Source organism: Acinonyx jubatus, chromosome B2 (genome assembly GCF_027475565.1).
Source record: "Acinonyx jubatus isolate Ajub_Pintada_27869175 chromosome B2, VMU_Ajub_asm_v1.0, whole genome shotgun sequence".
Lineage (NCBI taxonomy): Eukaryota > Metazoa > Chordata > Mammalia > Carnivora > Felidae > Acinonyx > Acinonyx jubatus.
Genome location: NC_069385.1, coordinates 1,820,607 through 1,843,359, shown reverse-complemented (window position 1 = coordinate 1,843,359; position 22,753 = coordinate 1,820,607). Strand labels below are relative to the sequence as shown.

The following is a 22,753-nucleotide window of genomic DNA, read 5'->3' as shown; positions in this document are numbered from 1 at the left end:
TGCCGATGAGATAGGTGCTGTGTGTGTGGGCGTGACTGTGGTTGAATCCCGTGCTGTGAACCGCACGGCTGCAGGGGTTGTGCACAGAAGAGCTGCAGTTGTAGGGAAGCCCGACTCGTAAGGGCTGGAGAAACGGACTGCAGAGCAAAGTGTGTGGCATTGTCCATCCGAGAAAACATCGTTCTTAGAACCCAGTCAGGCAGGAGACGCGCTGTGCGCTTTCCGGCACTCAAATCCGTGTTGGGTCTTAGGTGCAACGTTGGCATCATGGCTTACGGACAGACGGGATGTGGCAAGAGTTGTACCATGCTGGGCCCCCAGTCCACGGGGGAGCCCGTCCCGCCGTGGCAACCGCACAGCGACCTGGGAGTCCTGCCCAGGGCTGCCGGAGAGCTCTTCGGGTACCTGGGGGGCAGTGAGCGGGGGACCAGAGCAGCGGGGGTGGGGGGACGGCAGGGTGCGGAGACCATACCCGGTGCTCCTCCCAGGACCCACGACAGACCACGCAGTGTTCAAACACGCCACGCCTCGGTACCACGGGCGCTAGAAATTCTTAAGGCGCATTTGTGTCGGAACGCTTCGTTAAGAGAAAGCTGCTGGAAGGAGATCCCCAGCTAGACAGCTCCCCTGGCCGGGAGAGGGCCGCGCACGGAGTTTCTTCTGTTCTGCAATGGGAAGGGGACCGAGGGGAACCTCCGTTGTCCTTTCCTCGCCTCCTGGCCCTGGAAAGAGTAGACACCTCTGGTTTACTTCTTTGGAGCTACAGGGAGCTGGGCACGTTGGGGACGCTCCTGTCCCGTGAACATGTCCCCACAAGGGACCCGCTGCATATTAGGGTTTTACCAACACAATTACTCTTGGAAACAGATAGCAGCAGGCCGTCCTCCGCAGCCCAAGTCACCAGGGAATTCTGGAACAGAGCTGTGGTCCCACACTCCACCCCCTTGGCCCAGACACCAGCCCTCCCTGCCTTCAGGGAGCCGCCCTGCAAGATACACCTTCCTGGGGTGTCTAGGTGGCTCATTCAGTAAGCATCCGACTTCAGGTCAGGATCTCGAGGTCCGTGAGTTCGAGCCCCACATCGGGCTCTGTGCCGGCAGCTCGGAGCCTGGAGCCTGCTTCTGACTCTGTCTCTCCTTCTCTCTCTGCCCCTCCCCTGCTCATGCTCTGTCTCTCTGTCTCTCTGTCTCTCTCTCTTTCTCAAAAATAAATAAACGTTGGGGCGCCTGGGTAGCTCAGTTGGTTGAGCGACCGACTTCGGCTCAGCTCATGATCTCAGGGTCTGCGAGTTGGAGCCCCGCGTCGGGCTCTGTGCCGGCAGCTCGGAGCCTGGAGCCTGCTTCCGATTCTGTCTCCCTCTGTCTCTGTCCCTCCCCTGTTCACACTGCGTTTCTCTCTGTCTCCCTCTCAAAAATGAATAAACACAAAAAAGAATTTTAAAAAAAGACACACCTTCTCACGTTTGCACCCCGCTGACTGCAGCCGTGTGCACTGTGTTCCCATGAAGACGCGGCTCCTTGCCCTGAGATTCGGTTTTTGTCCCTGTGTCTCCTTGCCCGGCCCTTCTGTGTCTTAAAATCAGAGCCAAAGACATAAGAACTCCCACACAGCCTAATATTTTGGTGCCTCTTCAAACCGATATTCTTTAAGTATTTGTGCACACAGACACGTGCATTTATTAAGTTTACTGACTACCTGTCAGCCCAGGTGAGGTTGTGCTGTGTAACAACCATTCTAGAAACCTCAGTGGCCACGAGGCCAGTGAGGGGGCCTGCCCCTCCTGAGGGTGTGCGTTGTCAGAGATGGGGGAGGAGGGCCCGTGGCCAGCCCTGGCCTCCCCCCACCCCCCGCCCCGGGGAGGAGCACATCAGTCCCCAGGGTGGGTGGGGGGGCTTGTGGACGGCGGCTCAGCCTGCCCACCGCAGGTCACAGAGACCTCCATGTGGGGACACTGAATTTCAAGGGGCTAGAACCCCAGCGGGTGTCATGGGCGTCCTCAGCGGAGCCAGGCCAGGGCTGGCCCGAGAGCCGACGGCCTCTCCCCCAGAGAAGCCTCCCCGGGCAGCGGCCCGTGGCTCTCCCAGCTGTCACGTGGAAGGAGGGACACGGCAGGGACCCGGGAGTCAGGGGGAGGACCCGCGGCGGATGCCCCGGGGAAGGGGCCCCGGGGCAGCAGCCGGTCCAGCCTCTGTGCCCCTCACTGGAGCCTTTGGACCCTGGGCGTTGATCTTGGAGGATGTTTTCATGAACCTTTCACCCTAAAGAATCTTGGTCTCGGACGGCCGAGGTTACCAAGGGCGGCCCTGCCATTGTAAACAGGATGACGGCCACCCGGGGACCCTCTCGGGCCCTCCTGAGCCCGGGGCTCCCACCGCGTCCTTCCTGGGTGATCTCAGCCGATCGGCAGACGTCGGGAGGGTTTTCTGGCTGCCAAGCCGAGGGCACGAGGGATTCACAGGGTGAGCGTGGTGACTTTCCGCCCTCAGAAAGTCCAGAGTGAAAGCAGCTGGACGGTGACGATCCAGCAGCACGTGCGGAGGGAGGAGGGGAGGGGAAGGGAGGGGACGCCCGCCCTGCCTCAGTGCCCCCCTTTGGAACCTCGCGGGGCCTCGCACACCTGTGTGTAAGACGCATCACACTGTGCTGTAACCGGAACACACGTACTTGCCGGCCACACACCGGCTTCTTCGAGGCCAAGACCGAACCGCCTTTCAGCACTGTTGGCAGAAGCCAGCGAACTGAGGGACAAAAGAATCAATCGAGGACCTAATTTCCCGGAAGAAGATCTTCACTTGAGCTCTCCCTCCCGGTATTGTGTGGATGAGAGACCTCTAATACGGGTTTTCTGACAGTCAGAGACACGGCCTGTCACCCGGGGCAGGGAACCACGCCGAGGTCACATTTGTGATTTTCTGGCGTGAGGAGGGGCCGTGCGGTCCCCACCCAGCGGTGTCTCCGGCTAGAGGGTCACTCTGCTCGAGTGCCCCGGGGAGACCCCAGCACCAAGAGTAATCCCAATCCGAGGTCTGTGCCAGGAATTCTCTTCCCGGGAGGATTTATTTTTCTCTCATTTTACCTTTTTTCATTTTCGTGACCGTGTGTCACCGGGAGACAATGATTGCTCATTTTATTCTTGGCTCCCTCGTGGCTCCTAAGGAAACCCCTGAGCCAGCAGGGCCTGGATTAGACACACCCAGACTGCGTTTTCCCGAAGTGCCAGGCCGCCCACACAGGCTCCAGCCCGGGGCCAGGACTCCCTTACGGACAGGAAGGCATCCTAGCCAGAGTGAAATGGGCCTTAACTGTGTGCGTGTCGGGGAAGCCGTGACCCCCACAAGACACGGGGGGGCCTCAGTGGTGAGGGGCTGTGCGGGTGGCCACTCTCCCCCTGGGTGGGGTTGTGGGTCTGTCTCCAGGCGTGTGGACGAGGCGAGCCCGGGTTCCGGAACAGTGCTGGAAATCCTCTGGGCTCCTGTGCGGGGATGAGACTCGGGGGCAGGGGGGCTTTCCGAGTCGAGGCCACGAGTTCTCTGTGCCTCTTCTCCTCGTGGGCTTGGGATCCTAAGGGTACTGAGGGCCAGAATCGTTGATTTAGATACAACTCAGATAAAATCGCTGTTCCCAAGGCGGGTACTTACCCTACAATGTAAAGGGAACATTCCAGTCTTCCTGCGTGCTTGTGCTGTTATTAAGGTGCTGCCCTAATGCCGAGTGTTGTCACCTCCTTCTGAAAGCCATTCTTCCACAGCTTTCTCCAAGGGGTTACCCAAGTCCCTTGTGTCCCCCCATCCCCAGGCTTATCTCAGAAAACCCGTCAAGGAGCCTGAAGGTTGACGTGTCCATAGTGGAAGTTTATAATAACAACATTTTTGACCTTCTGGCCAAAGACGGTCGCACAGCAGCGTCTGGGCCCAAGCGTGAGGTGCTGACCGCCCAGGAGGCAAAGCAGGAGGTCTGTCTGCTGACCCGAGAGTGAGTATTCCGCGTGGCCCTTCAGCCGCTGCCCCTCACGGGACCCCAAGCAGAGCTGGCCACGCCTCCCTGACGGGCCCTTCATCCTGGGGACCACACGGCGCTTTTGTGCTTAGGGTGTGTTCCGCATTTTTCAATTCGCCTTAGAAATTATCTTTTTTAAATGACAATTAAAACAGACAAGTCCGTTAACCTTTTAAAATATCTTGATGAAAATTTGATAGAACATGTTCTATTCCCGAAGAGGGAACGAGCTCAGAGAAATGGTCTTGCCCACCGTCCCTCGGTCAAGTACAGACACCCTCATTCCACTTGCATGCACCAATAATTAATCACCTTGTAAGAAAGGACGTCCCCTTGTGTTGATTAAATATGCTCCTAAAGCTCCTAAATATGCTCCTGAATCCACGTCTGGGGGGTGGGAGGAGGCTGGGTCCCCTTGGTGATGAGGGTTAGGGCAGCGAGCCTGGGGTCCCAGAGTTAGTAAGTGAAGGGTCTGCAGCTGTTTCCAGTGTCTGAAAAAACCTACAGGAAATGATGCCTTTAGCCACAAATTTGCACAAAGTAAGCAGAACTTTCAGCTTTTGTCTGATAGACTGAACAAAATCGCTCCTGCTGATGGGAACCTCTGCTTAGGTGTTAGTCACTAACTAGAACAGGGAAACAGACTCTTCTTGGAGTCCGTGGGGGCGTAATAAATAAAGGAATGCTTGATGTTCAAAAGGTTGAGAACCTCCACTTGGCCCCCCCAGATGGCTGAATATTTCAGAGGAAAGCAATTCACAGTAAGTAAGCCGGGCATCAGAAAAGGAGAACGTCTGATTTGCTACGCCTTTTGTCTAAGCTGTGCTCCAGACCGCTCTCACAGTGGGCACACTTGGTTTACGTGGGCCGAGGGTGGAGGGCGTCCCTCGCGTTGCCGGGGGCCAGCTCCCCATCACCCCCCCTCCCCCCGCTCTGCCAGGCCCGTCCACAGTGCCGCGGAGTTCACGGCGCTCGCTGCTGGGAGCCTGCAGCTCAGGGCGGAGCTGGCCACCTCAGTGCATGCCATTTCTTCCAGATCCCACCTGACAATAACGGCGACTCTGACCACAGCCCCCGCCCGTGGCAGCCCCGGTAAGTGGCCCCGCGCGCCTGGTCAGGGCACGGAATAAAACCCACGTAAAAGGAAAGGAGCCGGTGCACCTGCAGGCTCTGAGGCATCATCGCACGGGCCCCGGCTGGGAGTGGTGAACACATGTGCAGGCTCTGGAACCAGGCTTGGGGGGAAAGGGGATGGGGGGTGGGGGGGGGTTCTTCGTTAACCAGGAGCGGGCGTGTTTGCATCTGGGCACGCGGTGCACACGTCACCTCTGAGATTGCAGATGCGATGTGGGCTTAGAAGGTCGCAAACCCGAGTTGCCAGGGTCTGTCTCGGTGAGGACGAGGACCAGGGCCGCGCACACGGGCCGCCCGCACGACCCTCCCAGCACCGGGGCGCTGCCCGGCCATCAGGCCCCGAGGCTGGGAAGGACGGAGCCCGAGGAGCCCGACTTCTGCCAGCTCATGGAGCCAGAGCTCACCCGCGGAGGACGGCTGGGGCAGGGCCCAACTTCACACGGCGGTGACACCGACGCCCGGTGCCAGCGGGTCAACGCTCACTCTGCTTGCAGGTCGGTGTGGGCGGCCCACTCCCGCCCGTGACCGCCCTGCGCCCCCGAGCTGGGCCTGACTGGTCCCAGGAGGGGCTCGCCCGCAGGGAGGGGCATCTGTCCGGGAGCCCACGGTCGGTCTCCACACGTGGAAACGCAGCGGAGACCAGGGTGGCTTTTGTGTTCGTTCTTGTCCCATTCTGTGTATTTTTAATGTTTTCCACGGTGAGCATACACTACTTAGGTTTTTAAAAACTCTCTTGAAGAAGCCGTCTTGGGAATAGCACGCGATGAGACGGACACACACCCCAGAGGGAGGCACGGGTCTGTCGGGATTTCTCAGGAGGATTCGGAGACAAACGGTGGGGCTCACAGGCTTTTCGGACTGGGTTTTAATCACTGTCGTGACCGAACATTTCCAACAATGTCACTCTGTTCGTGGGACGAGGTGGGCGCGAGCCCCAGCTTCCGCAGCGGTGGCCTCCCTCTGGAAGCCCCTCCCCACCGCGACCCTGCCCGCCTGCAGGGGGAGTGAGTTCCTCTCCGGAGGGTGGCGCTCTGGGCAGAAGTCCCGCTCCACAGCGCCACTGAGGGAGGCTTCGTGGGCCCCCCCTCCAAGGTGCGCATCACCCCCGTGCAGCTGAGCAGCAAGCCAACGGGCCGCAGCAGCCCGAGGGGAGCAGGCGGAGCGCGTCGGGGGGCAGAGCCTGGCCTGGGGCCCTGGGGGCCCAGCGACCCGCGGAGCAGGTGCACGCCAAGCTTCAGCTCGTGGACCTGGCAGGCAGCGAGTGCGTGGGTGAGCGCAGGGCAGGCACCTCCCTGGGGCCAGCGGGACCCGCGGGCCGTGGGTGCCGGGCACTGTTCCCTTCTGCTGTCTTCTCTCCCGTCCCGCCGTGGGCGCGGTCTCACCACTGCCCCCAGATGTGAGAACCCCCAAGCCGTGCTGTTCTCCGCGGCTCTTGCCCACCTGTTCCTGGTGAGGTGCACTGGGGGTCTCCCCGGCCGGTGTGCCCCCCACGCAGCGCACGCGCCCTGAGACGTCCCGGTTTTGCTCTTGCTGGCTCGTTCCTTGACATTGTTAAAGACTTTGTCGCACATCCTAACTGTGTGGCCGGGTCTTTGCACTTGCCCAGGTGTGTCTGGAGTGACAGGATCGGCCCTGAGGGAGACTTCGTTCATCAACCGGAGCCTGGCGGCCCTCGCGGATGTCCTGGGGGCCCTGGCGGAGCGTCGAGGCCACGTCCCCTACGGGAACAGCAAGCTTACCCACTTTCTCCAGGACGCGACCCGGGGCGGTGTCCTACCGCCCTGTCCCTGCCCCGGGCACACCCGCTCCCCCTGGACATGTCCCCCGGGGGACTTCCTGGCTCCCCGGGTCACCGTCGTCCCTCCCACAGCATTTCTCGGTCTTTCCTCGGCTCCCCGTTCCCCCTGGTCTTTGCTGTTCCTTCAGTGCTGCTCAGCCTTCCCCGTCGTCCGAAAAGCGAGGCAGCTTCTGCGGGGACCTGGGTGCTGGGGCTCGGGGAGGGTGCCCCGCCCTGCAAGGCCGGACCCGTGGCCCGCGCCCCCAGCAGGAGGGACTCGGCCCCGCGTCCCTGCCGGCGGTGCCCCAACCCCACGCGGCCTCAAGTCGTGTAGAGACGCCGTCTTTCCTCGGGGTCCTTTCCACCTGCTGCTCCGTCCTGTCATAAAGGTGGCGACGCGAAGCTGCTGGTGATCCTGTGCGTGTCCCCCTGCCGGAAGCACGTGGCCGAGACGCTGCGGTGCCTGGGGTTTGGGGCCCGGGCGAGGCAAGTCCAGCGCGGCCAAGCCAGAGGGGGCAGTCCCGCCCCCCGAAAACCCAGGTGACTGAGAAGCGGAGGCCGGGCTGCACGTGGCAATGGGCTTCACTGCCCCCCCCCGAAACGAGTTTCCTGTTGTCACTTGACGACGTCCCCGCCCGAATATGAGCTCATTTGTTCCGGACTTCCTTCCGCCTGTTTTCAAGGAAACGGCCACACACGCCGACCCGTCAAGGCGGCAGAGACTCCCAGGCGGATGCGGGCGTGTCCGAGGCGCCCCTCGGGGTTGGGGGACTTGGGGCGCTCTCGGGGACAAGCACGGGGAGCCACTCTGTGTGCGGCCGGAGGGGGGTGCGCAGACCCGGCAAGGCCCCGGGATTGGAGCGCCGAGTCCGGGACCACGGCCGCGTGGCCGGGACGGGTTCCTCCGCCCCCGAAGCCCCTCCTGTCACCTGCGAGCCGCGCACAGCAGCCCTCGGGGCGCGGCCGTCTCGCTCCTCCTCCTGACGGCCTGCCCGCAGGCCGACGTCCCAGAGCCGGGCGTGACGCGTGACGCGTGACGCGGCCTCGGCTCCGGGCGGTGCGGCCGCGGGCAGCGGGCTGACTGACGCACAAGCGCGCATATCACCGCGTCTGCACGGCGGCGCCTGGAAAGCGTGGCGAGACGCAGCGCGGGCGCGGCCAGGCCGACGCACCCACTACGCGCGGGTCTGCGTTCGCGCCCGTGCGGCTCGGACGCGGCTTCCGGGGTCACCCTGGCGCCTGGGTCCGTAGCGCAAACGGCCTGGCTGTGAAGAGACTGCGCTCAGGCCTCGGCCCGAGTCACGGGGGCGGAGGGAGAGCGCGGTCCCTGGCGACGGGGCGCAGACGGACGGTCCCGCGCCCTGCGTGTGTCCGCCCGGACGGGCGCGTCCTCCCCGCAGCCCCCGCGTCCCGTGCCCGCCGCCCCGGACGCCCCTGGGGGCCGGGGGCTCCGGCCTCTCAAGGCTGCAGCGGTGGAGGCCCGGCTTTGGGGGCGTCACGGCACCGGGGCCCGACCGCGCAGTGACCGGTGCGTCCGCGGGAGAGCGAGCGAGCGCACGGCCCGGACGCGCCCTCAGGGGCTCTGTCGGCCCTTGGCCGTGGCCGCCCGAGCCCCCAGGTTCTCCGCCGTCGCCGTCCCGTGTCGGCGGTGATGACGCAAACCTCCGGTCTCTGACGCGGTGGCGTACTTGGCCGAGTCAGAAAAGGCTTCATCTGCGGCCAAAGAAGAACCGAGCCCTGGCCTCAGGGCGGGCGTCACTGTGGGGGCGCCAGAGAACGACCCGGGGCTCAGGGCCTCGTGAATCCCCGACCTGCCCCTGCCGCCCCCGTGCGGCTCTGGGGACTGCACACAGCACGGCCTGGCTGTGTCTCCGTCACCCCACAGGGCCCGGTGTCTCCCCAAGCTGGAGGCCCAGGGGCGTAGGAGGGGTGCGTGGGGGGGTGGGCCTGCAGCCAGCCCATGGCTCCATCGGCGGCAGCCACTTGCCCTGACACTCGTGGAGCACTGTCCCCACCGGGCCCTGGGGCCTTCACCCCCCCCCCCCCCTCACGGCCACACGCTGGAAGCCCACCCACGGGGACACTGCAGTCAACCCAACAACCCCCCCCCCCCCCCAAGACTCCAGAAGCAGGATGGGAATCAGTCCTGCCTAGCCTGCCCCTCCCCGGGACCCCTGACATGATCATGACATCTGTGGGTATGGGGTGGGGGGGGGGCTCACGAGAACGAGGGGTGTGTGGACTAGAACCCACTCCCCAGACGGGGGCCCAGGCGCTGCTGTCCCCAGACAGGACAGGTCTGACATGATGGCCGAGGGAGGCAGCCCGCCCGTCCTCAGTGCAGACACCTGCTTCAGGGCCCCGTTCCCCTCTGGGGACTCTGCCTCCCAGGCTTGCCCTCCATCGACAGGCCAACTGCCCCCCCGTGCTCCCCCCCACCCCCCCCCCCCGGTTCCCTTCCTCGGGCACAGTTCCCACCGGTGGGCGCCTACGTCCACGTGCACAGCCCCCCCCCCCCCCCCGCTCCCCCCCAGGGCTTGTCTCCCGCATTCTTAGGACCTGCTCACAAGGACACTCTCTCTCCCTTCCTCGGCACCCCCCACACTCAGCCGTGTTTCAGGGTGCTGAACGAGTGTTATGTCAGAGGGAAGTCACATCCCCCTCAACACTACTTTCAGTTTGTGCTGCGGCCCGAACGTGTGGCCTTGAGCCATTGTGTCTGCAGTGAAGCCACGAGGGGGCCACGTGGGGCGCAGCCGTCTCCGGGGTGGACTCGGCAGCAGAGGCGGCCACCGGGACCGAGTGGCGTGGGGGTGGGTGACCGGGGGCGGCTAGCAGGTGGGGGCGGGGCAGGGAGGCCGGGGCTTGAGGCCACAGCAGGGACCGCTGGGGGCATCCTGCTCCTGCGGGAAACGGTGACGTAGGCGTGCGGCGAGCGCTGGGATCCAAGTTAAGAACCTCCAGTCGGAATGTCGCAGAAGCTGGCGAAGAGTGCGGACCATCCGAGGTTCCCAGCACCTCCCGTCTTCTGTCCGCCTTCAGGGCGAGGCCGGCACCCCCTTCCAGTCCCCACGTGCGTCCCACCAGGCCGGCCCTGCCTCCTGAAGACCAGTGCTGTCCCCGCCCAGGGCGGTCACCCGAGGACCCCGCAGACGACCCTACCCGCCTGCAAGTCTGCTTCCCTTGGCTGGACCTCTCACGCCGGTGCCCACAGGCTCGGGCTCCGTCCAGGCCCTTCGGCGAGGGGCCAGGGAACCAGCCCTCGTCGGGCAGTTATCGGGTCTTAACCGCTTGTGGTGAAAAAGTCTCCATTTTGCCAATTTTAGAAAACCGCGTAGCTGTGTGCTGATGGGGCCCAAAGCCGAACACTGGTGGGCGTCGTGGCCCCCCTGCTCCCGCATGGAAGAAACAGGCCAGTCTCCTCGGAGCGGCCAGGCCGCTGTGCCGGGGGCCGTCTCTAAGAGCCCCGGTCTCCCGGACGGACGCCCTCGTCCTTGGCCGGCCCGCTCTTCCCCTCTGCCCTCTGCCGAGTCTCAAAGCCCACACAGCGGTTCTGAGGCCGCTGGCCGTGGAGTGAGTTGGCTTCCTGCAGAAAGGACGTCTTGTACCCTGGATTCAGTCTCCCAGGGAGTTTGGGCCACGGGGCACAGGGTTCACAAAGCCAAAGCGAAGGTTAGACACGCCCTCTGGACTCCTGGGTCCAGGTCGTCCATGCACTGTGGGTCCCCCACGACGGCAAGTCCCCTGCACTGGGCAGCCAGGCCCAACAAAACCACCACCGGGTGCATGTCTATACCCGCACCCCCACAGGGTGGCGGCCAGGGCGGCTCCAGGGGGCGCCAGAATCCCCCCACCGCACCGCAGGGCAGGGGGTCAGGGCAAGCCCGGGCAGTTGGCCCGGGGATCTGCATCGAACAAGCCCTTGGGGTTTTGTGACCCTACACCTGCTAACTTGACCTCCGGCCTCCACTTTCCCGAGCCGCCTGCCCGTCCCTCAGCTCCGGGGCAAGCTGGGTGGGCTTCCCTTCCAGCCCCTCTGACAGTGGTGCGGAAGACGTGTGGGGGCCTTGCCCTGTGCCCCTGCCCAGCACACCCCTGGGGGCCACACGACCCTCCTCACCGAGTGGACACCCGTGGTCTCGGCGTGCGGCTGAATCGGCCCACTGGGCAGCCCCAAGCCGGCCCCGACCTGCCTTTTCTCACAAAGCAGCCATCCCTGCTAGTTAAGACCCGTCTTCCAGGAAAATGTCAGTTTTGCCTGGAAGACAAAGTCCCGACCTACACAACAGGAGAAGCTGCTGTTCTGACTTTCCTGTCCGGCTGCTCTGGCCTCAGCTGTGTGTATGGCTTTCACTTCTTCCGGGTGGGCGGGCGGGGAGGGAGGGAGGCCACTACCAAGGCCCCTCTTGGCCTCTAATTGTGCCGCCCGCTTACCCCAACAGCCGGACCTCACCCGGTGGTTAACAGACACTTGGCATAATCTTCTCGTGTGCCCTCGGGGCCTGAGGAGGGACGGAAATAGAAGCCCAGTTCTCAGGGTCAGCCAGCGGTCCCCACAGCCCCACTGCCGAGGACACGGGGCCCTGGGCCCTGGCCGTCCTCAGGGTGATGGGAGAGGGGCCTGGATGTGAGGCCCTGCCCGCCCGCCCCCAGCACCCAGGCCTGTGTCCCACGTGTGCGAGCCCACTGTGTCGCGTCCCCCCCCCGCCCCCCCCCCAGCACGGCAGGGCCCGCCCCTCCTCGGAAGCCCAGGCAGCACAGCGTGCCTCCAGCGCCCTCTTGTGGCAGCCGGGGATAGACGCGGCATCCCCCAGGGCCGTCCACCTCACCGTGTCCACCCGCCACGGCCGCCAACCCTCCTGGTGCCACCGGGGCACCTCCGCCCCACCCTGACGCTCACCTCACCTGACACCTTTTTTGTGCAACAGCAGATCAGTCTGCCGGGCTGAGCCCCGGTCCCCAAAAGTTTCCTTACCGTGAAGGAAAATAGATCTTAGATCAGGATGGGTCCAAGCCCATTTGTTGCTACAGGGACTGGTCTAGCAGGGTTTGGAAAATCACGGGGAGAAGCAACCCCAGGTGGCCCAGAGGCCTTCCACCCACTGGGCCACGCTGGGCTTCCTCACGCTTCTGCCCCCGGTGGTCTTGGGCCTGGGTACTTCCCGCACAGGGGCCAGACGGGCAGCCTGGGACACCTGTCCCCCCGACCCTGGCTGTCACCGTGTTCTGAATGTGCATGTGCCTGTCATCCCCACCTGCACCTGCCCAGGGCTGGCCCATCACCTACCTTGGTGATGTGTGTCTGATGAGGGAGATCGGGTGACCACAGTGACCCTGGCCATCCCTCTTGGCCCATCCCCCATGGCAGCAACCTCTGACCACACGTGAAAGTGGCTAGAGCGGCCTCGCTTTCCTAAGCAGATTTGGAAAATGTGGGCTCCACGGGGCATGAATGTTCCTACGTGTCCCCCAGTCCAGGCAGCACGAGGACACGGCGCGTGTGCATGGGACAAGCCCTCAGCGGCAGCGCACATCCCCCAGGTGGGTTAACCACCGCCCAGCCTCCTGGCTCAGCAGCGCCGGTTGGGCCAAGTGCAAATGGAGACGTGTATTTAGGTTCTTTATTATACGTGCCAGCGTGCACACACCCAGATTTCCTTTCACAGAAAGGGTCAGGAAGCCCGGCCCGGGCAGCATCAGACTTGCCGTGTGCATGCGTGCGTGCACACACGGACCCACACACGTGCACATACATGTGCACACGGACCTGCGCACGGTCCCGTGCGTGCATGCACGCGTGTACACATAGGTGTGGACCCATGCACATATGTGTGCGTGCACGGACACACTCGCACATACATGTGTGTACATGTGGACCCACCTGTGCACGTGCCCCCACACACGTGTGCACCCACACACACGGGCTCAAGTTCTGCCCTCTGTCTCCAAAATGAGCCTGAGCTAACCCTTCGGGGCACGAGCAAGGGGGGCCGGGTGATGTCACAGGCACAGGGCCCTGTGGCAGCGGGCTTCCAGTCACCCGCTAAGTGCTCGGGACTACCAGACGGACACATGCCAGTCCATCTGATCAAGGGGACAGCAGGTGTCAGATCCTGTGCAGGGCGGAGGCGGGAGGGGCCCGGGTAAAACGAGCCGCACCCTAACACCCGTCAGGCTCAGGGCCTGTTACCACCCCTCTCACACCGCACCTGCTCCCAGCGCCCGCTCAGGTCTCTGGACGGGAGGCAGGGGCCCACCTGGGGTCGGGAGGCGGCTGGGACGCAGCGCCAGCCCGGCCTTCCTCCGGGGACACAGGCCGCCAGCCTGCTGACGCGCACCCCCTCCGCCAACGACTCCGCTCCATCCAGGTGGCGGCTGGCCGCGGGAAGGCCACCTGGCAGCCGGGCCTGGACCTGGGGAGGGGAGCGCGCCCCGGCCCCGGGAGGCCGCCCCGCCCTTGAACCTCCCGTCTGGGAGGACCCCGGTCTGTCCTCCCAGCCTGTGGAGGCTGGCACGGTGCTCCTGCCCCGGTGCTCCAACGGCAAGCTGGCCGCTGAGGCTGGGGCCGGGGCCACGCACCTGCCGTCACGGGCTGCCTGCTCACGGCCTCTCAACGCACCGATGGCACAGCCCCGAGGGCAGGGTGCTGTCCTTCAGAAGCACACTTTTCCAGGACCCGCCACGGCATGACCTGTAAACCTCCGCCCCATCGGGAAGGCCACGCGAAGCCCGGAAGTCTCTCCAGCCCCAGACGTGGAGCTTGGGTCCGGGCCGAGGGGGCGGCTGGGTCAAGTCCCCACCCTGCCCTATCTCACCCTCCGCCTTCTGAGCCCTAACGGGTGACCCGCGCTGCGGGAGCCCCGGCCGCCCCTGAGGACGGCAGGTCAGTGACCCGCGTGACCTCTGCTGGAAAGGGACGGGACGCTCAGCTCGGTCTTGGGGGGGCAGGGCCAGGAACATTCAGAATCTGCATCCTGGCTTCTCGGGATGGCCCAGCCGCCTCTCGGGCTCCGTAGGCCCCGCAGGGACCGGGCGTCCACGTGCCGCTGCGACTCCAGGCTTGGAGCCCTGCGGTGAATGCATCGTGTGAGGGGTGGGCAGGGGTCACCCACCGGCCAGGTCTGTCGTGGGGTGACAGCTGGGCCCACACCTCACAGAGAGGCCTCCGGGATCGTGAGCAGCAGGGGCGGCGGAGCGGTCTAGAGGAAGCTGGGGCCGGTGCCGTGACAGGTGACCGTGACCTTGGGTCAAAGGCTCCCAGAAGGCTGTGCACCTGGTCTGGCCGTCCACTGGGTGGGGGGGGGGGGGGTCTGTGCAGAGGGAACCGGAAGGGTCTCTCCCACACGCGGGAACAGCCAACATCTTCCTTCCAGAGTGGACGGGTGGGGGCCGCCCCCGAGCCACCTGCAGACGGGGTGGCCACGCCTTCACTTCTGCCTCCTGACACTAAGACAGAAGGAGTCTGGACCCATCATGGCGAGCACAAGAAGCGGGTCCTCTTACTCCCTCCAGGCTTCTCCATACGGCTGGCGGGTGAACCCATAAGAGGGGGGTCTTGGTCAATGGGGTGGTGGCGGGGCCTCGAGCGCACAAAAGGGCGGGGGCCAGGGACTGTGGACCAAGCCCTGCCACGTGGATGCATCCGTGCCATGTAGACAGAGCCCATGTGGACGGGCCGTGCTGTGTAGACGGAGTCCTGGGCGGACAAGCCGTGCCGTGTGGATGAGCCCCACGTGCAGAGCCACACCTCTGGGTGTCTACACCACAAACTCTTCTGGGAGCTGGCCCTCCCTGCACAGGACCAGGGAGAGGCATTTCGAGGACCTCACTCCGCAGGGCCCCGGTGGTGCATGGTCCAGGCCGTGGCAGTGCGGATCTGCCTCTGGGATCTGCAGGGGACAGTGTGAGTGTGTCTACCTTCCCGCCCTGCCTCCTCATCCTTGTCCACCCCTCCAATTCTGTCCTGCCCGCCCTGTCCTCCCTGTACCCTGCTGGCCCACTGTCAGCACAGCCTGGACAGGAGGGGATTCCCAATCCCTTGTGTCCGCTGCGGGCGCGAGCCCCTTGGGCAGGGGTGGGGCACAGGCAGTGGCCCCTCTGTCCTCAGCCAGGGCAGCTCAGGGAGGGAGTGGCTCCTTCTGCGTGGGCCCTCCCCCTCCTCTCCTGTCCTGAGGAGGCTCCTACAGGAAGGGCTTGGGTCCCCCTCTGGGGACCTGACATGGAGCCCACACCCATCCCGAGGGGACTGGGGGCTATGTGACAACTGGGGCGGGACACAGCCTTGAACTGTTTTCTTGCTTTGAACTCATCAGACCTGGTTACTATTTGATAGATCTTAGGAAGATCCAGAAGCATCCACAGAAGTCAAGAACAGCCTCCCCCATTTCACGTGTGAGGAAGCTTGTCCAGTGCCCAGGCTCTGAGGCGGCCACCCCGGGTCCTGTCCAGGTCAGGGCCCAGCTAGGGGCCACCACGCTGAACTACCACAGCCATGCAGGGAGGAAGCTGGGGCCGGTGCCGTGACAAGTGACCGTGACCTTGCGTCAAAGCAGCAGACGGCCACGCGGGACCCCTGCATCCAGGCCAATCATCGCCTTTTGTGGGCACGTCCCGTCCATCATCTCTGGGCCCAGCCAGCCACCTGCCCAGGGCACTGTGGCGCCTGCCCCATCCCTGGGTCTAGTCCGTCCCTCCCTGGGAGTCATGTCACAGCCTGATATTCTCTCTGTCCAGGGCGCCACCCCCAGGGCAGCTCTGAGCCAGGAGGGGAGCCCCCAGACTACCCCGGAACCACTGCCCTCTGCCCCTCCTCCTACCCCTGGGGGCCTGGAGCGGCCCCTCAAGCCCTCACCACCCAGGGAGGGTGGACTCTGCCATCCAGCGAGCACCCAGCCAGGAAGGCGGGGTCCCTGGGGAGCCAGTGCCTCCCCCCCCCCCGCCGCCTTGTTCCCCCAGAAGCCTCCCCTCCCCGCCCCTACTGCCTCACTGAGGTCCGGGGCTCTCTAACTGGAGGCCTGCGGTGGGCCTGGGCGGGCCAGGAAAACAGGTGCAGGAGCCCAACATGGACCCACCCGGGGACATACCTGGTGCAGGGCCTCCGCGCTGCGGCCCCACGTCCTGATCAGCCTGACCTGCACGGCCGCCGAGGGCTCCTTGCAAGAGGCTGTGGGAAGGGCGGGGGATGTGAACGGGGCCAGAGACAAGCTCTTACCTCTGTGGAAGGATGACTCCTCCCCTGGGGGGCCCTGGCCCTGACTCCTCCCCTGGGGGCCCTGGCCCTGACTCCTCCCCTGGGGGGACCCTCTGACTCCTCTCCTGGGGTGGGTCCTCACTCTGACTCCTCCCCTGGGGGACCCTGACTCTGACTCCTCCCCTGGGGGCCCTGACTCTGACTCCTCCCCTGGGGTGGGTCCTCACTCTGACTCCTCCCCTGGGGGGCCCTGGCCCTGACTCCTCCCCTGGGGGGACCCTCACTCTGACTCCTCCCCTGGGGGGACCCTCACTCTGACTCCTCCCTGGGGGCCCTCACTCTGACTCCTCCCCTGGGGGGGGCTCTGACTCTGACTCCTCCCCTGGGGGGGTCCTCACTCTGACTCCTCCCTTGGGGGGAACCTCACTCTGACTCCTCCCCTGGGGGCCCCTGACTCTGACTCCTCCCTTGGGGGGGCCCTCACTCTGACTCCTCCCTTGGGGGGAACCTCACTCTGACTCCTCCTCTGGGGGCCCTCGCTCTGACTTTAGACCCGGAGCTTTCCTGCACCCTGTCATCCAGTGGCCTTGATCTGCAGCGTAGTGAAGAGGTTTTCTGCAGTCACACACCTGGTCATGCGTGTTCCCTACTGAGGTGTCTGAACCCCCTTGAATGTGGGAGGCTGTCCGTGGGCCTCCTCGCTCAGGGGGTCCTTGGCTGAGGGACGGGGAAACTGGGGAAGGGTCCCAGCCCTCCCCACCCACGGGCTTGCACTGCCCCATTCTTCCTCAGTGGCATTTGTCCAGGCACAACAGGCCCTTACGGGGCAAACTGTGGATCAGCAGTATTGTTCACACTGGACTGCAGACCACAAGCCTGGACACAAACACAGACAGCAAACCAGACGCTAAGTGTCCACAGGTGACTCCAGGGGACGCTGGGTGGTCGTGGGTGGCTGGGACCTTCAGCTGGTCCCCACAATTGCCCATCACGTCCACCGCCCAGAGTGCTGCAGACAGTCAGGGGACAGTGGAGCCAATGGGACCTTCCCGGGGTGACAAGGCAGGGCCCCACACCCCTGGACGCCACAGAGGCATCCCTGGGGGCCCCGGGTCCTAGATCTCCTGGAAACCTCTCGTCTTGTGAAGCTAGAGAGGAACATGGCTGAAACACTCCCTGATGGCCGGATGACGGACGAGGGGCACCGGTCAGGTCGGGCTCCCTGAAAGTCCTGAGGGCCCCTCGTGACCCGCTGCAGAGACGGCTGAAGGACCCCCACCCCAGAACACACCCGCAGGGAGGACCCCATCACGCGGTCTCTGACCCCAGGCCCTAAGGCCGCCTCGTGGTGCTGGGGGGTCAGGCCACACTGGGGAACCGAGGGGCCACATGGGAGTCATGGGCCCGTGCACCCGGCCCCGCTGGGGGGTCAGTGCCTGTCACTCCAGACCCACAACACTGGCCCTGCTGGGGGCTGGCCGGGCACACACTCACCGTCTCCCCGGTCCTGGGCCTCCCCCTCGCGCCCGCCTCCGTGGCCACCGTCTGTGCCGTGGCTCCTCTGGCTGGTGCTGGGGCTGCAGGGTGGCGCCTCCCCACGCACGGCCTCGGTGCCCCGGGGCTCGTCCACCGACACCCCCCAGGGCTCCGCGGGCCCAGCGTCTGCCTCGATGCCTCGCAAGCAGGGGCTACTGCCGCTGTCAGCCGAGCCGAGGGACGGGTGCTCCGGGAGCTGCCGGCCACCACGCCCGCTGCGGGGGGAGCCCGGGGAGCCCTTGTCACCCGGGTGTCGGTCCAGGTCCAGCGTGTCGCTGACGTAGGACTCCCGATAGTGCTGCTTCTCTGTGTGGGGACAGGAGGCACAGCGGGGGAGAGCGGGCTCAGAGGGGACACAGGTGCAGTCTTACATGCCTGGAGCCACAGGGTGCCAACGGTGGCCCCGGGATCCTGCCCACGCCCCCGGCTGGCGCTGAGGCCCAGGGGACGCAGTGTGGGGGGAGGGAAGTGCCACCCAGGGATCAGGGCCCTGTGTACCCGTGGCATTTGTCACCCACAGCCAGTAAGCTCCGGATACGTGCCTTTGTAATGGTTCCCCGGGGCTGTCCCACCGTCCCCAGTGTCAGGGACCCCAAGCAGCCCCTGCACACGAGCGGACATGCTCACAACGCACGGGCACACACGCACACTCGTGTGTGCACGGCCAGGGAGCCCAGGAGCCCCCCAGCCCCTCAGCCTTCCTGCCACACCTAGAGAATTCCTTCCCAGAATTCAAACTGTCCCCAGGCCCCATCCTCAGAATCGGCCTCCTCCCCCTTCCAGAGGACACAGGAGCCAAGAGGCCGCGGCCCCCAGTGGGAAAAATGAAAGGTGCCCAGAAGCAGCCCGGGCGGCCCCCCGGTGCCCGGCCACGGCCGGGGCGCACCTTCCGCCTCCTCCAGCTGCTGCAGCCTCCGCAGGGTGGGTCGCAGCGTGAGCCGCAGCAGGTGGGTGGCGCTGAACAGCCGCAGCAGGTGGCCAGAGCGCGAGGCGCAGCCCGTGTAATACACCAGCTTCCGCGCCGACGGCGGCCCGTCCGGCTGGATCTCCAGCCTTTTCCCCTGAGCGAGGAAGAGGCAAGATGTAATCTTACAAGACAACCACGTGACAGCGAGCGTGTTAAACACGGGCCGTGTCCCCAGATAGGAAGCCGCCCTCGTCCCTGTTTGCAGATCCCGTTCCCACGTGCTGGAAGGCGGTCAGAGGCGCACAGCACCCCGCGCTCAGGCACGAGAGGGCGGCCCCGGAACATCGCGGACGGCTAGACACTCCCCTCAGCCCCCCGACGGCCGCGTGCGGGGCAGCAGTCCCAGGACGGGACGCCAGGCCTCAGTCCCGCCGTCCGGAGGAAAGGTCCACGGCAAGTCTGCGTCCAGGGCCCTCCCCGTCCTGCGCCTCAGCCCCGAGGGCCGGGCGGGGCCCAGGGAGGCCTCCCGAGGCCAGGGCCAAGGAACGGGGGCATCTGGAGGCTGCAGCGGTGAGTTTCCGTGACCTGATCCTCATCCCCCTTGTTTGCTCCACATCAGAACACCAGGCCACCGGCAGCAAACATGCCCTGTGGCCAGGTCAACAGGGTCAAGCCCTAGACGCCCCTGGGTGCCGGGTCTCAGGCTGGGCCTGCTCCCCATGGAGGATGAAGCCCTCCCACCTCGATCCCACCAGACACGCACCAGAAACACCAGCTTCCCGATGTGGGACCAGGGGAAGTCATAGAGCAGCTTGGGAGCGTGGTCCGCCTCCTGCAAAACCGCAGAGAGGTGCTTGGCCAGAGGATAGACCCAGTGCAAAGGTTCAAGGGGAAGGGTGGGGGAGGGCGGTGGACGGGGAGGGGAGGGGAGGAAGAACAGGAGGGGAGAGGACGGACTGGGAGGGGAGGGGAGGAGAGGAGAAGGAGGAGGGAGGGGGGGGAGGGTGGTGGACGGGGAGGGGTGAGGAGGTGGGGGGGAGCAGAGGGGAGGGGAAGGGAGGGGAGGAGGGGAGAAGGAGGAGGGAGGGGGGAGCAGGTGGCCACTCCAGGGGCTCTTCCCCAGCACCTGATAGACTTGCATTCCCTTGAGGGTCAGTCCCAGGACGATGGTAGGCCTGTCCTCCTTCTTATCCTGAAAGGACGCCAACTTCAGCGGGGCGACAGCCTGTGCCGGGGTGGGGATGGGCCCACCAGGGATGAGCAGGGTCCCTCTTCCCCTCTGATGCCGGAGGCCTGTCAGTCACCTCCCTGCCTCCTTCACCCCCTCAGACTTTCATGTCCCCAGATATCTGAGCCCCTTAAGCCCCGGTCACGGGCCCGGGCCCAGGCCAGCCAGCCGAGGGGACGCCGTCTGCCCGCCCTGTGCTGGGGTCGGCGTCCTGGCTGCCCACGGGCTCTGCTCCTCCGGGCCCCTCGGGCAGAGGATCTCCGAGGCGGCCCGGACTCCCAGTTCTACTGGGGCTTGACCCTGTCGACCTTGTACAGCCTGAAGAAGTGGACGGGCACGTCCTCGAGCCGGCAGGCCTCCCTGATGAAGCGCAGCACTGCCTCCTTGGGGTCGAGGCCCCGCTGCTCACGGTGCACGGCGGGCGCGTGCCTGAGGATGTAGGCGCTGCCCCTCTTGGCAATGATCTGGGGAAGAGGCCGCGGGCCTGTGAGGCCCTTCCCGCTTTCCCTCCGCCCCCTGCGGCCCCTCACCCTGCCCTCCCCTCTCGGGGACTCCGCACCGGGCCCGGGGGGCAGAGAAAGGGCTCCGCCGGGCTCCGCCGGGCTCCGCAGCCTTACCCACTGCGGAAAGTAGGCTTCCGGTTCGAAGTACCTCCCCACGTGGACCAGCTCCCGGTGGTTGCCCAGGTCGGCCTGCAGCCCGTAGGCGGCCAGCAGGAAGTAGGCCTCCTCGCGGTGGGTGCACTCGGACCTCAGCACACGCTCCTTCAGGTGGCAGTAGTACAGGTGCCTGGCCGTCTTGTCGCTGGAAGGCGTGGGTGGCCTTGGTAAGAGGCCAGATCTGGCCCTGCCGGATGGTCCCGACACAGCCTGTGTCCTCCTGCTGCCCCCGGCCCTTCCAGAACCTTCCCCACAACCACCCAACCCCTACTCTCCAGAACCTTCCATACATCCACCCAACACCCACTCTCCAGAACCTTCCATACAACCACCCAACCCCCACTCTCTAGAACCTTCACCACAACCACCCACCCCCACTCCTGCCCTCCTGCAGGCTGTAGGTGCAGGGACTACCGTGTCCCCAGCACACTGACTGCATGCGCCTCACGTGCCTGGGCTCACCCGGTGGGCTTTCACGGGCCCAGAGAATTCCTCTGACATCACGGAGTTACCTTATGACCCTGCCGTCCTCCACGTAGTACTGCACCCTGAGGAAGCTCACGAAGGGCGCGCGGGGCCTCCCACCCTGCAGGGGAAGCGCAGCGAGAAGACGCGGGCCGGATGGAAAGCGCCCAGGAGCTGGCAGCGGGACGGTTTCCACGGCCAGCGCCCCACAGGTGTCACACCGGCTCCCGCTAACGCCCAGGTGGCGACGGCCGGGCACTTTCCTGATTTCCGCGATGCCGTGACTCCTCAGGAGACCCCCGGGCGTGCTGTCTGCAGCGCTCAAGGGCGCCCCGCGCCCGCCCCCCCCCCCCCCCCCGGCTCCGCCAGCGGCAGCTCTGGGGCACCGCGGGCAGCCTCGCGGGTGGGCCGGCGTGTCCCTGCACCAGACACGTGCATGGCCGCCCTCGGGTCCGGGGACGGTCACTTACTTTGTGCACTTGCCGCTTCCAGTCCTTGGGGAAGTACTTGCTGATCTTCTGCTCCAAATCCATGAACATGAACTCGTTGTCTAAGAGGACAGGCAGGGCCTTAGCGCCACAGGGACCCTCAAGGGGTCAGCTTGTCCCACACCAGCAGGGAGGAAGCCTAGGGCTGCCTCGGGCCATCAGGGGCGCAGGAGAGGGGGCACTTTGGGGCTGTCCCCCCGCTAACAAGAGCACAGTGGTCTCGATGCAGATGGCCTGAACTCAGGCAGAGGGCTGGCCGTGACGGAATGGACACCTTCTTTCTCCCCCCACCCCCCGTTCATCTGCACATCTTGGGGAAACGGTGCTCTATACGGATAACCCTGAAGCCCCCCAATTAGAGATGAGAGCCCCCCCCCACCCCGAGCCACGAGAGCTGCCCGCAGGGGGTACCATCCACTTCCTCCCTCGGGCACACAGGTGACCAGGCACCCCCCACCTGAGGCCACGCCCTTCGGAGCCCTGCGGGCGGCGCTGTCTCCCACGCGCGTGCGCAGTCCCTCTGGCTCTCCTGCTCTCCCCCAGACCCTCCACAGAGCCCGGGGGTCTGCAGAAACCAGGAGCTGGGAGGTCGCGGAGGCAACCCCAGGGCAGAAGACAAGGCTGGGTGGCTCCCCACCTCCTTCTGCCAGCACACCCCACTCTTGGCTTTCATCCATTAGAGCTCCAGGAAGGGTTTCTTCTGGACCCAGGGCTCTGCTCGTGGACAAGTGTTTCCAGAACCCCGGACACAATCGGCTCCCAGACAGCAGAATCCGAGGAACAGACCTAGCCTGGGGTTCTGTACACTGTTTTCTCCGGAAAGAACAAGAGTAGACCAGGATTCTGCTCGCCCCTCTCTCCCAGAGAAGGCCAAGTGAGTGTGTGCACGTGTGTGAGTGTATGTGCGTGTGCATACAGTGTGCACAGTGTGCATGTGTGTGAGTATATATGCGTGTGCATACAGTGTGCATAGTGTGCATGTGGTGAGTATATGTGTGTGTGCACATGCGTGAGTATGTGTGTGTGCGTGTGCACGGAGTTGTGCACGTGTGTGAATGTTTGTGAGTGTGTACACGTGTACATGGAGTGTGTGCACATGTGCAAGTATATGTACGTGTGCGTGCGTACATGTGCATGTGAAACATGTACACATGCATGAGTATGTGGAGTGTGTGCACATGTGTGTGTGCATATGTATGCAAATGCGTGGAGTGTGCACGTGAGTATATGTGTGTGAGTCTGCACTGAGTATGTGAGAATGCACGGTGTGTATTTAAGTGTGTATGAGTGTGTGTGTTTGTATATGTGTGCATGCCTTGTATACTTGTGAGTGTGCGAGCCTCAGTGTGTACACATGTGAGTGTGCTCAGAGC

At 64.7% G+C, this 22,753-nt stretch overlaps 2 protein-coding genes across 15 annotated transcripts in view; one reads left to right on the top strand and one right to left on the bottom strand.

Moving 5' to 3' along the window:
• The window catches only part of KIF25 (kinesin family member 25), a 46,132-nt gene extending 38,602 nt beyond the window's left edge, over window positions 1-7,530 (top strand). Inside the window, exons 10-15 of the mRNA XM_027056451.2 lie at window positions 252-401; window positions 3,796-3,972; window positions 4,937-5,088; window positions 6,223-6,399; window positions 6,737-6,898; window positions 7,297-7,530. Of these exons, the coding sequence (XP_026912252.2) occupies window positions 252-401; window positions 3,796-3,972; window positions 4,937-5,088; window positions 6,223-6,399; window positions 6,737-6,898; window positions 7,297-7,451 (973 nt within the window). The 3' untranslated portion in view covers window positions 7,452-7,530. The remainder of the gene's footprint in view (window positions 1-251; window positions 402-3,795; window positions 3,973-4,936; window positions 5,089-6,222; window positions 6,400-6,736; window positions 6,899-7,296) is intronic.
• A 5,367-nt stretch (window positions 7,531-12,897) lies between these two features.
• The window catches only part of FRMD1 (FERM domain containing 1), a 26,383-nt gene continuing 16,527 nt past the window's right edge, over window positions 12,898-22,753 (bottom strand). For 6 of the 14 annotated variants that reach the window (XM_053221956.1, XM_053221951.1, XM_053221952.1 and 3 more), the window contains 11 exons: window positions 21,363-21,442; window positions 20,940-21,013; window positions 20,386-20,614; window positions 20,068-20,232; window positions 19,667-19,732; window positions 19,304-19,372; window positions 18,520-18,694; window positions 17,592-17,939; window positions 15,991-16,070; window positions 14,623-14,796; window positions 12,898-14,353 (listed from right to left, as the gene is read on the bottom strand). In XM_053221956.1, coding sequence (XP_053077931.1) covers window positions 14,665-14,796; window positions 15,991-16,070; window positions 17,592-17,939; window positions 18,520-18,694; window positions 19,304-19,372; window positions 19,667-19,732; window positions 20,068-20,232; window positions 20,386-20,614; window positions 20,940-21,013; window positions 21,363-21,431 — 1,407 coding nt within the window. In that variant the 5' untranslated portion in view covers window positions 21,432-21,442 and the 3' untranslated portion in view covers window positions 12,898-14,353; window positions 14,623-14,664. Of the gene's footprint in view, window positions 14,354-14,622; window positions 14,797-15,990; window positions 17,940-18,519; window positions 18,695-19,303; window positions 19,373-19,666; window positions 19,733-20,067; window positions 20,233-20,385; window positions 20,615-20,939; window positions 21,014-21,362; window positions 21,443-22,017; window positions 22,550-22,753 lie in introns of those variants that run through there. The other 8 variants (XR_008298200.1, XM_027056442.2, XM_053221948.1 and 5 more) reach the window with 8 other exon arrangements.